At 40.3% G+C, this 15166-nt stretch overlaps 1 protein-coding gene across 1 annotated transcript in view; it reads left to right on the top strand.

Annotated features, from left to right (window-relative positions):
• LOC132870331 (soluble guanylate cyclase 88E-like) overlaps positions 1 to 15166 on the top strand; it is a 47247-nt gene that overhangs the window by 12044 nt on the left and 20037 nt on the right. Inside the window, exons 9-11 of the mRNA XM_060903965.1 lie at positions 161 to 278; positions 6894 to 7023; positions 9987 to 10133. Of these exons, the coding sequence (XP_060759948.1) occupies positions 161 to 278; positions 6894 to 7023; positions 9987 to 10133 (395 nt within the window). The remainder of the gene's footprint in view (positions 1 to 160; positions 279 to 6893; positions 7024 to 9986; positions 10134 to 15166) is intronic.

Below are 15166 nucleotides of genomic sequence, written 5' to 3'. Positions count from 1 at the left end.
CCTCGCTCAGTACTTTCAAGTCCTCGGTCACGGTATTTCACCATACGGACCTCCCAGCTGGTAAATAACATATAGATCACAATGACCAAAACCCACTCTTTGCTTTGCTGTGATGGTGTATGAATGATGGGCTGTGTGTGTGTGTGTGTTGTTTTATTAGATGGGAACAGTGCCAATGCCATGGAGAGCTGGGGCGATGGCAGCCGATGCCTCAAACTGAAAGGCCAAATGAGATACATGCCTGAGTGGGAGTCCATAATCTTCCTGGGAACACCTGTGTGAGATGCGCACACACACACACACACACACACATACACACTCGTGCGAACACAGTTATAGCCGATTTTCCTCAGAACCCCCTTTTAAATTTACTCTCTATCAGAGGCATTAAAAGGTACATTTTTTATTCAAAAGTCACATTTGCAATGTTTACTAATCACTAATGGTCATATTCACTAGTCACTAATTATTATATCCACCAATCACTAATTACACTATTCACCAATCTCCAATTATCATATTCACAAATCACTAACTATTATATCCACCAATCACAAATTACCTTATTCACCAATATCTCATTATCATATTCACTAATCACAAGTTATAATATTTACCAATCCATAATTAACATATTCACCAACCCCCAGTTATCATATTCACCAATCACTAACTATTATATCCACCAGTCACTAATCATCCTATTCACCAGTGTATCATTAGCATATTCACTGATCCCTAATTATCATATTTGCTAATCACTAATTATTATATTCACCAGTCACTAATTGTCCTATTCACTGACCTCTAATTATCATATTCACTAATCACTAATTATTATATCCACATATCACTAATTATTGTATTCACTAATTACTAGTTATCACATTCATCAACTGCTATTTATCATTTTCACTAATTACTAATTGTCATATTCATTAATAGCTAATTATCATATTCACCTATTACTAATTATCATTTACTTATCATTTTAAGCATATCTCACAAAGTGTGTCATTAAGACACCCACACAGTCAGGTGTCCACTATTTTTAATATATTTATTTTTAGACATTTTGTGTTAGAATAATAACATGAACTGAAATTTATTTCCCTGTTATGGTCATGTTATTCATCACAGAAAAGTCAGCATGAAATTACATCATATAATTATATGCATGTTAACTAATGAACAACATTTGTACACACACACACACACACACACACACACACACACACACACAAAGATTAGTTATGGAGCCATATATGCATGACAGGCTTGGAAAACACTTCACATGCTGAAATCTTGATATTTTCTACTAATCTACTACAGATTGTTATATACAGTACAGATGTGTGTAATGTAGCTATCGCTCCCTGAACTGAAATGTGTTCCTTTGAAAATTGCATTTAAAGATGTCAAGTGTCAGTATGTGATTACAAACTGAATTGATGAGGTTACGTCTGTTTCACTATGGCATGAAATGATTCAAAAACCAGCGCAAAGTGTGACATTTACTATCGGAGGAAGTAACACTTACAGTAGCTAGCTGTCACGTAAATGGAGAGGAGGCAGAAGCAAGTGCAGATGAATGTTTATTTTAAGTAAAACAAAGAAACACAAAGACTATGAAAAATGAACAAGAAACACTGAGGCTAGGCAACCATACATAGAGGATATTACACGGTTGCATGAAGATATGAAGTTTATCTTCGAGTGGTGAAAGCCAAATCAAGTTTTTTTGTATAGTGCTTTTAACAGCAGACAAAAAGTATCAAAATTTATCAAAACAGTTCATTGATTTCCTCATGAGTGACATATCGGGAATTATTATACATACAGGACACTTTTTCGATGGAATAAAAATGTGTTCTACTCTGTTCTAGCGAGTTTCATTCATTTGGTTTGATAGCATACAATATTGTTAGCATATCGCTTGTTCTATGTGTATTACGTCACTTTACCCAGTAGAGAATGAGCGTTGAATATGGTTTACGATATTGGATGGTTGTCAAGACAACATGACGTCACATGTCGGAGACGTAAAACTTCCGTACTAGCGAGCGACTGTGACAATTTGTAAACAAACATGGCTGCCAGATTTGCTTCATTAAATTTGGAATATTTTGAGAGAATTCTGAAAGAGAAAGATGCCTTGAACACCCGAAAGGCTACCAAAACTTCATTAGATATTCTTCACACGTATTTACAAGAGAAAAACATACCAACAGACATCGAAAAACTGGAAAAGAGAATGTGTATGTATAATAATAATAATAATATTGACTGGCTTTTTTCATGGTAAATCAGATGTATTCCATTCAACTAGCATGATACTGAACTTGTCTTTGACTCGTTCAAGATCGTCATATCAATATATTCAATATAACTATCCATCCATTATCTGTAGCTATCCCAGCTGACTATGGGTGAGAGGCGGGGTACACCCTGGACAAGTCATCAGGTCATCGCAGGGCTGACACAGAAACAAACAACCACTCGCACTCACATTCACACCTACGGTCAATTTAGAGCCACCAATTAGCCTAACCTGCATGTCTTTGGACTGTGGGGGAAACCGGAGCACCCGGAGGAAACCCATGTGGACACGGGGAGAACATGCAAACTCCACACAGAAAGGCCCTCGTCAGCCACTGGGCTCAAACCCAGGACCTTCTTGCTGTGAGGCGACAGCGCTAACCACTACATCACCGTACCACCCCTCAGCGCCAGCCAATATTATTTAATTATGTCATGGTTGTCATCCGGATGTAGTTCGTATGAAAAATATCTCATCTCATTATCTCTAGCCGCTTTATCCTTCTACAGGGTCGCAGGCAAGCTGGAGCCTATCCCAGCTGACTACGGGCGAAAGGCGGGGTACACCCTGGACAAGTCGCCAGGTCATCACAGGGCTGACACATAGACACAGACAACCATTCACACTCACATTCACACCTACAGTCAATTTAGAGTCACCAGTTAACCTAACCTGCATGTCTTTGGACTGTGGGGGAAACCGGAGCACCCGGAGGAAACCCACGCGGACACGGGGAGAACATGCAAACTCCACACAGAAAGGCCCTCGTCAGCCACTGGGCTCAAACCCAGGACCTTCTTGCTGTGAGGCGACAGCGCTAACCACTACACCACCGTACCACCCCTCAGCGCCAGCCAATATTATTTAATTATGTCATGGTTGTCATCCGGATGTAGTTTGTATGAAAAATATGAGCGGCGTATTTCCCAGTAAAACACACATGTCCATATAATATAAACAAAATATGAATAATGAGAAACAAAAAAGACTAACAAAGTGTGCTGGACAAAACATGACTTATACATTAGTGCTCATTAACCAAAATGTGAAACAGGTGCACACAGTCACGTGACATGACCAGGTATGGTGCAGTGGCTGATGAGAAATGTAGCCCAGTGCTGTATTCGGTACACCTATGACTCTAGCAAGTTTTTAGACATCCTTATCTCACATGATCTTTGCAGAGAGATAAAAAAAAAAATCCACATTCTTTTGGTGAAATCTATTTAGGGGTTCTTAAAGTTGAGGTCTCATAAGCAGAAAAAAAAAACCCAGGCCACATTTTTTTCTGACTGTTTAACAAAATTGAGTCATAGTGACATCCGATGTGTTTTTCCAGACTGCCACACATACAGTAGTACAGTGGACATAAAAAGTGTACACACCCTGTTAAAATGATAGTTTTTTCTGTGTAAAAAAAATGAGACCACGATAAATAATTTCAAAATTTTTCCCACCTTTAATGTGACCTACAGTGGTATGCAAAAGTTTGGGCACCCCTGGTCAAAATTGCTGTTACTGTGAACAGTTAAGCAAGTTGAAGATGAAATGATCTCCAAAAGGCATAAAGTTAAAGATGACTCATTCCCTTTATATTTCAAGCAAAAACAATATTTTATTTTCATCTTTTACATTTTCAAAATGACAAAAAAGGAAAAGTGCCCAAAGCAAAAGTTTGGGCACTCTGCATGGTTAGTACCTAGTAACACCCCCTTTGGCAAGTATCACAGCTTGTAAACACTTTCTGTAGCCAGCTAATAATCTTTCAGTTCTTACCTGGGGGATTTTCCTTGCAAAAGGCTTCCAGTTCTACAAGTTTCCTGGGCTGTCTTGCATGCACTGCTCTTTTGAGATCTAGCCACAGATTTTCAATGATGTTTAGGCCAAGGGACTGTGAGGGCCAGGGCAAAACCTTCAGCTTGTGCCTCTTGAGGTATTCCATTGTAGATTTTGAGGTGTGTTTTGGATCATCGTCTTATTGTAGGACCCGTCCTCTTTTTAACTTCAACTTTTTTACAGATGGTGTGATGTTTGCTTCCAGAATTTGCTGGTATTTATTCGAATCCATGCTTCTCTCAACCAATGAAATGTGCCCTGTGCCACTGGCTGCAACACAACCCCAAAGCATGATCGATCCACACCCATGCTTCAGAGTTGGAGAGGTGTTCTTTTCCTGGAATTTGGCACCCTTTTTTCTCCAAACATACCTTTGCACATTGTGGCCAAAAAGTTCTATTTTGATTTCATCAGTCCACAGGACTTGTTTCCAAAATGCATCAGGCTTATTTAGATGTTCATTTGTAAACTTCAGACGCTGAATTGTGTGGCTAGGATGCAGGAAAGGTTTTCTTCTGATGACTCTCCCATGAAGGTCATATTTGTTCAGGTGTCGCTGTATAGTAGAACAGTGCACCACCACTCCAGGGTCTGCTAAATCTTTCTGAAGGTCTTTCAGAAAGTTTTCTTCATCTTCCAGACCTCAACTTCATCTCCACTGTTTCTGTTAACTGCCATTTCTTAATAACATTACAATCTGAGGAAACGGCTACCTGAAAACATTTTGCTATGTTCTTGTAGCCTTCTCCTTCTTTGTGAGTATCAGTTATTTTATTATTCAGAATGTGAGGGAGTTGCTTAGAGGAGCCCATGGCTGTTGATTTTAAGGACAAGTTTGAGGAGTCAGAGAATTTATACAGCTTTGAAATCTGCATCACCTGACCTTTCCTAATGAAGAATTTGAACAAGCCACAGCTCAATAAGCTAATTAAGGTCTGGAACCTTGGTAAAAGTTACCTGAGAACTCAAATGTATTGGGGTGCCCAAACTTTCACATGGTGTTCCTTTTCTTTTTTCACTCTCCAATTGTACAAAACAAAAATAATACACAAATCTTGCAGAAAACGCTGAAAAGTATCATCTTTACCTTTATGCCTTTTGGTGATCAGTTCATCTTCTGCTCACTTAACTATTCACAGTAACAGACATTTTCAGTAAGGGTGCCCAAACTTTTGCATGCCACTGGATAACTGTATAACAATTCAATTGAAAAACAAACAAATCTGTCAGGGGGAAAAACATTAAAAAAAAAAAAAACTACAACAAGCTGGTTGCATAAGTGTGCACACCCTTAAACTAATACTTTGTTGAAGCACCTTTTGATTTAATTACAGCATTCAGTCTTTTTGGGTCGGAGTCTATCAGCCTGCCACATCTAGACTTGGCAATATTTGCCCACTCTTCCTTGCAAAAGCGCTCCAAATCTGTCAGATTGCGAGGACATCTCTTGTGCACAGCCCTCTTCAGGTCACCCCGCAGATTTTCAATCGGATTTAGGTCTGGGCTCTGGCTGGGCCATTCCAAAACTTTTTTGGTGTCATTGTCATGCTAAAAGATGAAATTCCTCTTCATCTTCAGCTTTCTAGCAGACACCTGAAGGTTTGGGGCCAGAATTGACTGGTATTTAGAACTGTTCATAATTCCCTCCACCTTGACTAAAATCTCTGTTCCAGCTGAAGAAAAACAGCCCCAAAACATGATGCTGCCACCACCATGCTTCACCGTGGGTATGGTGTTATGGTGGGTATGGGGGGGAGGAGGGGTAACAGGAGGACAGAGGATGAGGAAGGAGCAGTAGCTTAGCCTGACAAAAAGTAATACTGGACAATGTGCAATACCTTTCCTGCTAGATTTTTTTTTCATATTTTATTTTTTATATTTGTAAATGTTAATTTATCTAGAAGTTTTCTCTATTTTCTATTCTCTGTTTATTCTCTAATGATGCTGTTGGAATTTTAATTTCCCTGAGGGAACCCTCCCAAAGGGATCTATCTATCTGTCTGTCTGTCTGTCTGTCTGTCTGTCTATCTATCTATCTATCTGCTCGTTCAGTGTTGCTGTGGCCTCTTGGCAGCCTCCCTGACCAGTTTTTGTCTTGCCTTTTCATCAATTTTGGAGGGACTTCTAGTTCTCGGTAATGTCACTGCTGTCCCGTATTTTCTCCACTTCCTGATGACAGTCTTCACTGTGCTCCATGGTATATCTAATGCCATGGAAATGTTTTTGTCCCCTTCTCCTGACTGATACCTTTCAACAATGAGCTCCCTTTGACGCTTTGTAAGCTCTCTGTGAACGCTGGCCTTTGCTGGAGGAGCAACTGAGTAAATGTCTGAACTTTATTTGGGGTTAATCAGAGTCATTTTAATTGATGGCAGGTGTGAACCCAAAAAGACTGAATGCTGTAATTAAATCAAAAGGTGCTTCAACAAAGTATTAGTTTAAGGGTGTGCACACTTATGCAACCAGCTTATTGTACGTTTTTTCTTATGTTTTTCCCCCTAACAGATTTGTTTGTTTTTCAATTGAATTGTACAGGTTATAGGTTACATTAAAGGTGGGAAAAGTTTTGAAATTATTTATCGTGGTCTCATTTTTTTTTACATCAGAAAAACTTATCATTTTAACAGGGTGTGTACACTTTTTATATCCACTGTATATACTTGTGGAATTAATGCACGAGTCTTATTTGTGTGTGTACATGTTTGTGCTTGTGCAAGTGTGTGTCTTTTCTCTGTAGAATGGAGAGTCTGAGTGCTATGTTTAAGACCGGGCTGTACATTAACGACCTGAGCATGCACGACTCCAGCAGAGACCTGGTGCTGGCAGGAACCCAGCAATCTGAAGAGCTCAAACGGGCTCTCATACAGGTACCTGAAAGTGTGTGTCACCGCTTATACTTGTTGCCAGAGGAACAGCTATATAATGTACAGAGGTGGACAGTAACGAAGTACATTTACTTGAGTAGTGTACTTAAAGGAGATATGCAGAACCTTTATTTTTAAATACATTTCTGAGTGGATAGTATCTCCATCCTTGACCCTTGTATGCTGCATAAATGGGAATTAAAAAAAAATATATATATTTTTGAGAGTTAAAATCGACCACAAAGTTGGCATACTCAACTAAGACTGATTTGACTTCATTGATTGTGGGTCGACTCTCGTTAAAACAGGATAGGTGTTATAACTTATGCAACATACATGTACATGCATGCATTTTCATTGATAAAACGTAAAAGGCTAATTAAATAATCAGATGAACTGAGACAATCACATTCTGAAGCAAATTAAATAATCCTATACCGGTAACTTAAGTACTCAATACAAATTACATGTATGAATCTAAATGCAGGTAAACAACGAGTGTTGTTTTTGTTGTTTTGTATCCAAATGAGAGTCGGAGCTTACCCGTCTGTGTTCTCGCTTCTTGAAGGCTGACCTTGTGGCCGATTGTTTTGAAACAATCTGACTTTCAGTTGTTCATTCAGTTCTCCGTTCATTCACTTCTTCCACGTAAGGGGAGATATTGCTGCTGAGGCAAGCATATCCAGCAGAGAAATCAGACGACTGCTCCACTCATTCTTCATTTTCTCCATACTGAGTACTCCGCCATTACTGCTCAGCTCAGGCAATTACTAAAACCCAGGATGGGATGGGATGTCACCGGTTTTAGCAACAACCACAGGGAGGTCACTGCCTGAGCGATAATGTGTCCTGTCCCGTCCCGTTCCATCCCGGGTTTTAGCAACAACCCTTGGTTCACACTCCGGGAGAACTGGTACAACTGAACTTACTTTCCTTTTCTTGTAGTTTTCTTTTCCTTTAATTGTTGGTACTGCACCCTCTTTCAATACGGGCTTATAGCCAACGCTCCTCAACAGATCAGAGGTCTTATACGAGTTTTCAGTAAAATGTGCAGAGCAGAGGAGAGACCACTTCGTAGGCGCCCAATGTACCCGTGAACTTCTCGCAAAACGCATCCAAATCTTTGCAGTTTGAACATTCTTGGGCCATGAATGCAGCATAAATCCACCTTCTGTCGTGTTGCTGCACCAGCCAGTAACACACCTACATGGCATGGCGATAAATTAGCTCAAAATGGAAGCTCAAAGTTGCAGTCAGCTCTGTGTTTTAGTATAGCAGAAATGGTGATGAGACCGATAGCCTTCCTGCGGTGACCTCACAGATGTCAAGGTCATTCACTCATACCGCTACCTATATGAATCATTTTAATCATAAAAATTACTTTATTAGATTTATTGTTCATGCTTAAAACTATTCCTGTGTCATTCTTGAGGTCTGAAGGCATTTATAAACAAAAAGTGAGGCCATGGCTCTCCGTATCTCCTTTAAGTACACTTTTTGAGTATCTGTACTTGAGTATTTTTTTTTGGAAACTTATGACTTTAACTTCACTACATTTGAGAGACAAATATTGTACTTTTTACTCCACTACATTTCTATCAAGGTCCTCGTTACTTGTTACTATGAAACAACTTTGAAAGTGGATGTTTTTTTCTTTTCTTTTCTAAAACGTGATGGTTTTTTCGCAGGTGACACTGAGACAGCCGATCAGTCATTACTAGGGTTACGTCACGTCCATAAACTGGATAAAATCAAGTTCAGTGATTTCTCAGCCACATTATTTAACACGATCAGTTGATGGCAGAATTGAAGGAGGCGGTTCTGGGGAATGCACGCACCCATGGCCATACCTAGAACCCATGTTTCAGTTTTCTGCAAGGATTAAATATTCATTTCGTTTTAAATATTTGCTTTGTTTACCTAAAACGAACCACATCAAGGCCTACAAAAACTTGCCGTCCAACCTGCAGAAGCATACTGAGGTATGTAAACGTTTTATCCCAAGAAAAAACTTGCAATGAAGTTGTCTGTGCTTTTAGAGCTAGTGATAACATTGCAATAGTTATGCAGTCTGGTTAATCAAATAACTTTCGATGGATTTGCCCGCCAAGTTGCTGTAGTCTTGTCCACGGCTAACGTTAACATATAGCTAGTTAACTTGGACACTGTTAGTTAGCATGTAAAAACAGAGTTATGCTAACATGAATAACGTTATCTTATCTGAAGTCCTTTCAGAAATATGTTATAGCATAATCTTGCCAAATAAACAATGTAGAGATCTTTCTTTTCTAGTAGCGTTAGCTACCCAATATGATTTCGAGTTTGAAAAGAGTTTGCTAGCATGTCAGGTGGAGTTTCACTGACGAGCTAGCTTAACATTAAACCACCATGATGACACAGCATGCATTCATTTTGAGAATTTACAAAATCATCCAGTAGGTTGCTTCAGAGGCATGAGGTATTATAAACATTGTGGCAATAATGCAACAATGTGTTGACAGAAAATTTACTTTTAATACTTAAGTATTTTTAAAAGCAAGTACTTCAGTACTTTAACTTAAGTAAAAATTTGACTAGACAACTTTCACTTGTATCGGAGTAACATTTGACCAGTGGGATCTGTACTTTGACTTAACTAATGAAGTTGGGTCCTTTGTCCACCTCTGATAATGTACATGATTACTCAAAATATTGTAGCATACATTAGATGTTCATCTGGATCTTATACATTTATAGAGAATACTTTAATTTGCATCTTTTTTGTCACCTGATTTCTGATCATGCACTCCTTCATCAGGTTTATTGTATTAATCATTAAGAGTCTATCTTAATCTACAACTTCTCCCTTCACACACTGTGCATTATATGTACTTGAGGCATGTTTAATTAAAACAAGTGTTTGCAAGCTGTAAAATGGTCACAGTGGTGCATGTTCACGTTTGTTGCCTCCTCACATTATTTCATAGGAGCAGAAAAAATCAAGCAAGCTGGAGGAGAGCATGAAGATGTTGGATTATGAGATGAAGAAGACAGACGACCTGCTGTACAGGATGATTCCCAAACCTGTGGCGAAGCGGCTGAGGAAGGGAGAGCCTGCAGTGAATACGTGTGAGGTCAGAAGACACTCTTACTACCCAGTGTCTCAGTACTGTCTCATAGTCAAGTCAAGAAAAGCTACAGTACATTTATTTATATAAAACACATTTACAGACAGGCAGCATGGTGGTGCAGTGGTTAGCACTGTCGACTCACGGCAAAAAGGTTCTGGGTTCAAACTTGCTGGTCGACTGGTGCCTTTCTATGTGGAGTTTGTATGTTCTCCTTGTGCCTGCATGGGTTTCCTCTGGGTCCTCAGGTTTCCTCTCACAGTCCAAAAAACATGTGGATGAGGTCAACTGGTTACTCTAAACTGCCCATAGGTGTGAATGCAAGTGCGAATGGTTGTTTGTCTCTGTGTTATCCCATTGATATACTGGCGACCTGCCCAGGGTGAACCCTGTTTTTCACCCAAAGTCAGCTGGGATTGGATCCAGCTCACCCACGACCCTGATGGATAAGTGGTGTAGCACTTAAAATGTGCAAGGACTTTTATTTTGAGATGGGACTTAAGAACCAGGAAGTGTAGAAGAAGAATGGAATGTTGGAGTACAAAACCAATGTAGTGTGGATGTTCTGGGTTGATCGGTAACCTTGAGCGGTGTATACTTTGAGATAAAAATAAACTTCAAGAGTTCCAGATACAATGAAACTCTGTGTTAGGTCGTGATGCCTCCACAGAACTTAACATTGCAGTGGTATGCATAAAGGATGGATGGACAAGTGTTGGCTGAAAATACAGGATAGACTAACACACACCAGAGAACCAACATAGGAAAATTGCATTTAGAAACGTAATTTGTGTGGGTGACATGGTGGTGTAGTGGTTAGCACTGTCGCTTCACAGCAAGAAGGTTCTGGGTCAGACAATGGCCTTTCCCATGCCCAGAAATGGGAAAGTTGTGGCAGGAAGGGCATCTGGCATAAAACTGTGCTCCAATTAGTATGACACATGGATCAGTAGGGTCCACATGGACCCCGACCTGGCAACAGTGCTGGACAAAGGAGATGATGATACATTTAGAAATGTAATTTGTAAGGGATAAAAAAAAACGTACTGTAAGCTTTTCATAATCTTGAGGTTTAGAAATGGGAGGTCCAGAAATGGGAGAGTTGTGGCAGGAAGGGCATCTGGTGTAAAACTGTGCTCCAATTAGTATGACACATGGATCAATAGGGTCCACATGGACCCTGACCTGGCAACAGTGCTGGACAAGGGAGATGATGATGCATTTAGAAATGTAATTTGTAAGGGATAAAAAAAAAACGTAAGCTTTTCATAATCTTGAGGTTTAGACAAAGAATGGTGGCAGTTCCTGGTTCGAACCTCATGACCAATGGGGGCCTTTCTGTGTGGAGTTTGCATGTTCTCCCCGTGTCTGTGTAGGTTTTCTCATACAGTTCAAAGACATACAGATTAAGTAAAAATACTCAGCCACTGGAATCGCACAAGGCAATGCATGCTTAGTGCTGCTCCCAAGTCTGGATAGATTGGGGAGGATTGCATCAGTGTAAAAACCTATTCCAAGCCAAATATACCGATCATAAATTGGGAAGGATGATCCACTGTGGCAACCCCTAATGGAAGTAGCCAAAAGAAAAAGAAGAGACAAAGAACGGTGGCATAAGAGGTTCACGATATAACTTGATACCATTTTATGCACAGCTTTAAAGCTCCTGTGTAATGTACATTTAGATAAGGCTAGATGCAGGTGTGTTATCTCAGCATGACATTTATTTGAGGCAATGCAAAAATCACAGTTGATGTTCACAGCATGAGTTGAAATGTAACCCAAACTTACACAGGAAAAAAGTACTAAAGGATACAACGATTTTCAGTTGAGGGATTTCTGTATTGTTTCTGCCATTTTCCTCTGTTCAGGACTACATTTGGTACTGATGAGATCAACGCTGGGCGGCACGGTGGTGTAGTGGTTAGCGCTGTTGCCTCACAGCAAGAAGGTCCGGGTTCGAGCCCCGTGGCCGACAAGGGCCTTTCTGTGCGGAGTTTGCATGTTCTCCCCATGTCCGCGTGGGTTTCCTCTGGGTGCTCCGGTTTCCCCCACAGTCCAAAGACATGCAGGTTAGGTTAACTGGTGACTCTAAATTGACCGTAGGTGTGAATGTGAGTGTGAATGGTTGTCTGTGTCTATGTGTCAGCCCTGTGATGACCTGGCGACTTGTCCAGGGTGTACCCCGCCTCTCGCCCGTAGTCAGCTGGGATAGGCTCCAGCTTGCCTGTGACCCTGTAGAACAGGATAAAGCAGCTAGAGATAATGAGATGAGATGAATGAGATCAACGCTACCAAAGTACCAATCAGAATTAACCATCTGCTTATATCAACTACCCACTTACTCAAAACCAAAGAGACTAAAATAACTTCTTTCCTGCTCACTTGGCCTCTTTGTGCCTGAGCAAAACTGCATCTAGTTAAACTTTCCACCTTTTTATAGACACTGTATTAGTGTAGTAGTTCATGTGTGGTAATGGTGAGTAGTTCTACTTTGTTTTGTTGTTGTTTAGTTAATTGTATTGTACACTTACTGGCCACTTTAACAGGAACTTGTTCTTGATTCTAAGATTCCTGTTTTTGGCTGCAGGAGTGGAACCCAATGTGGTCTTCTGCTGTTGCATGCTGAGATGCTTTTCTGCTCACCACGGTTGTAAAGAGTTGCTGTGAGTTACTATATCCTTCCTGGCAGCTCGAATCAATCTGGCCATTTTCCTCTGACCTCTCTTATCAACAAGGGGTTTGTTTCCACCCATAGAACTGTCGCTCGCTTGATGTTTTTTGTTTTTCGTACCATTCTGTGTAAACTCTAGAGACTGTTGTGTGTGAAAACCCCAGGAGATCAGCAGTTTCTGAAACACTCAAACCAGTCCATCTGGCTCAAACCAACACCCATGCCACAGTGAAAGAAAGTCACACTTTGAGATCACAATTTTTCCCATTCTGATGTTTGAAATGAACATTAACTGAAGCTCTTGATTTGTATCTGCATGATTTGATGCATTGTGCTGCTGTCAAGGGATCGGCTGATTAGAGAACTGCATCAAACAGCAGGTGGATGGGTGTTCCTAATAATGTGGCCGGTGAGTGTTTTTAGGGATAGAGATTTCTGTCACTGTTCAGTCACAGAAAGTTCATCCTAAAGGTGTTCAATAGGGTTGAGGTCAGGGATCTGAGCAGGACACTTGAGTTCTTCCAAAACGAAACTTCCAAAACTTGAGCTTGCTTTGTGCACAGGGGCATTGTCATGCTGGAACAGGTTTGGACTTCTTAGTTCATGTGAAGTGTACAAAGACATCCTATACAATTGTGTGCTTCCAGTGTTGTGGCAACAGTTTGGGGAAGGTCCATATGTGTGTAATGGTCAGATGTTCACAGACTTTTGGCCATATAGTGTATACAACCCCGATTCCAAAAAAGTTGGGACAAAGTACAAATTGTAAATAAAAACAGAATGCAATGATGTGGAAGTTTCAAAATTCCATATTTTATTCAGAATAGAACATAGATGACATATCAAATGTTTAAACTGAGAAAATGTATCATTTAAAGAGAAAAATTAGGTGATTTTAAATTTCATGACAACAACACATCTCAAAAAAGTTGGGACAAGGCCATGTTTACCACTGTGAGACATCCCCTTTTCTCTTTACAACAGTCTGTAAACATCTGGGGACTGAGGAGACAAGTTGCTCAAGTTTAGGGATAGGAATGTTAACCCATTCTTGTCTAATGTAGGATTCTAGTTGCTCAACTGTCTTGGGTCTTTTTTGTCGTATCTTCCGTTTTATGATGCGCCAAATGTTTTCTATGGGTGAAAGATCTGGACTGCAGGCTGGCCAGTTCAGTACCCGGACCCTTCTTCTACGCAGCCATGATGCTGTAATTGATGCAGTATGTGGTTTGGCATTGTCATGTTGGAAAATGCAAGGTCTTCCCTGAAAGAGACGTCATCTGGATGGGAGCATATGTTGCTCTAGAACCTGGATATACCTTTCAGCATTGATGGTGTCTTTCCAGATGTGTAAGCTGCCCATGCCACACGCACTAATGCAACCCCATACCATCAGAGATGCAGGCTTCTGAACTGAGCGCTGATAACAACTTGAGTTGTCCTTCTCTTCTTTAGTCCGAATGACACGGCGTCCCTGATTTCCATAAAGAACTTCAAATTTTGATTCGTCTGACCACAGAACAGTTTTCCACTTTGCCACAGTCCATTTTAAACGAGCCTTGGCCCAGAGAAGACGTCTGCGCTTCTGGATCATGTTTAGATACGGCTTCTTCTTTGAACTATAGAGTTTTAGCTGGCAACGGCGGATGGCACGGTGAATTGTGTTCACAGATAATGTTCTCTGGAAATATTCCTGAGCCCATTTTGTGATTTCCAATACAGAAGCATGCCTGTATGTGATACAGTGCCGTCTAAGGGCCTGAAGATCACGGGCACCCAGTATGGTTTTCCGGCCTTGACCCTTACGCACAGAGATTCTTCCAGATTCTCTGAATCTTTTGATGATATTATGTACTGTAGATGATGATATGTTCAAACTCTTTGCAATTTTACACTGTCGAACTCCTTTCTGATATTGCTCCACTATTTGTCGGCGCAGAATTAGGGGGATTGGTGATCCTCTTCCCATCTTTACTTCTGAGAGCCGCTGCCACTCCAAGATGCTCTTTTTATACCCAGTCATGTTAATGACCTATTGCCAATTGACCTAATGAGTTGCAATTTGGTCCTCCAGCTGTTCCTTTTTTGTACCTTTAACTTTTCCAGCCTCTTATTGCCCCTGTCCCAACTTTTTTGAGATGTGTTGCTGTCATGAAATTTCAAATGAGCCAATATTTGGCATGAAAGTTCAAAATGTCTCACTTTCGACATTTGATATGTTGTCTATGTTCTATTGTGAATACAATATCAGTTTTTGAGATTTGTAAATTATTGCATTCCGTTTTTATTTACAATTTGTACTTTGTCCCAACTTTTTTGGAATCGGGGTTGTATATTAGTGTATATAACCCCTTCAGATACAAGG

This window comes from Neoarius graeffei, chromosome 2, assembly GCF_027579695.1.
Source record: "Neoarius graeffei isolate fNeoGra1 chromosome 2, fNeoGra1.pri, whole genome shotgun sequence".
Taxonomy (NCBI): domain Eukaryota; kingdom Metazoa; phylum Chordata; class Actinopteri; order Siluriformes; family Ariidae; genus Neoarius; species Neoarius graeffei.
Note: the sequence above shows the minus strand (reverse complement) of the source record. Positions and strands in the feature narration are given on the sequence as shown.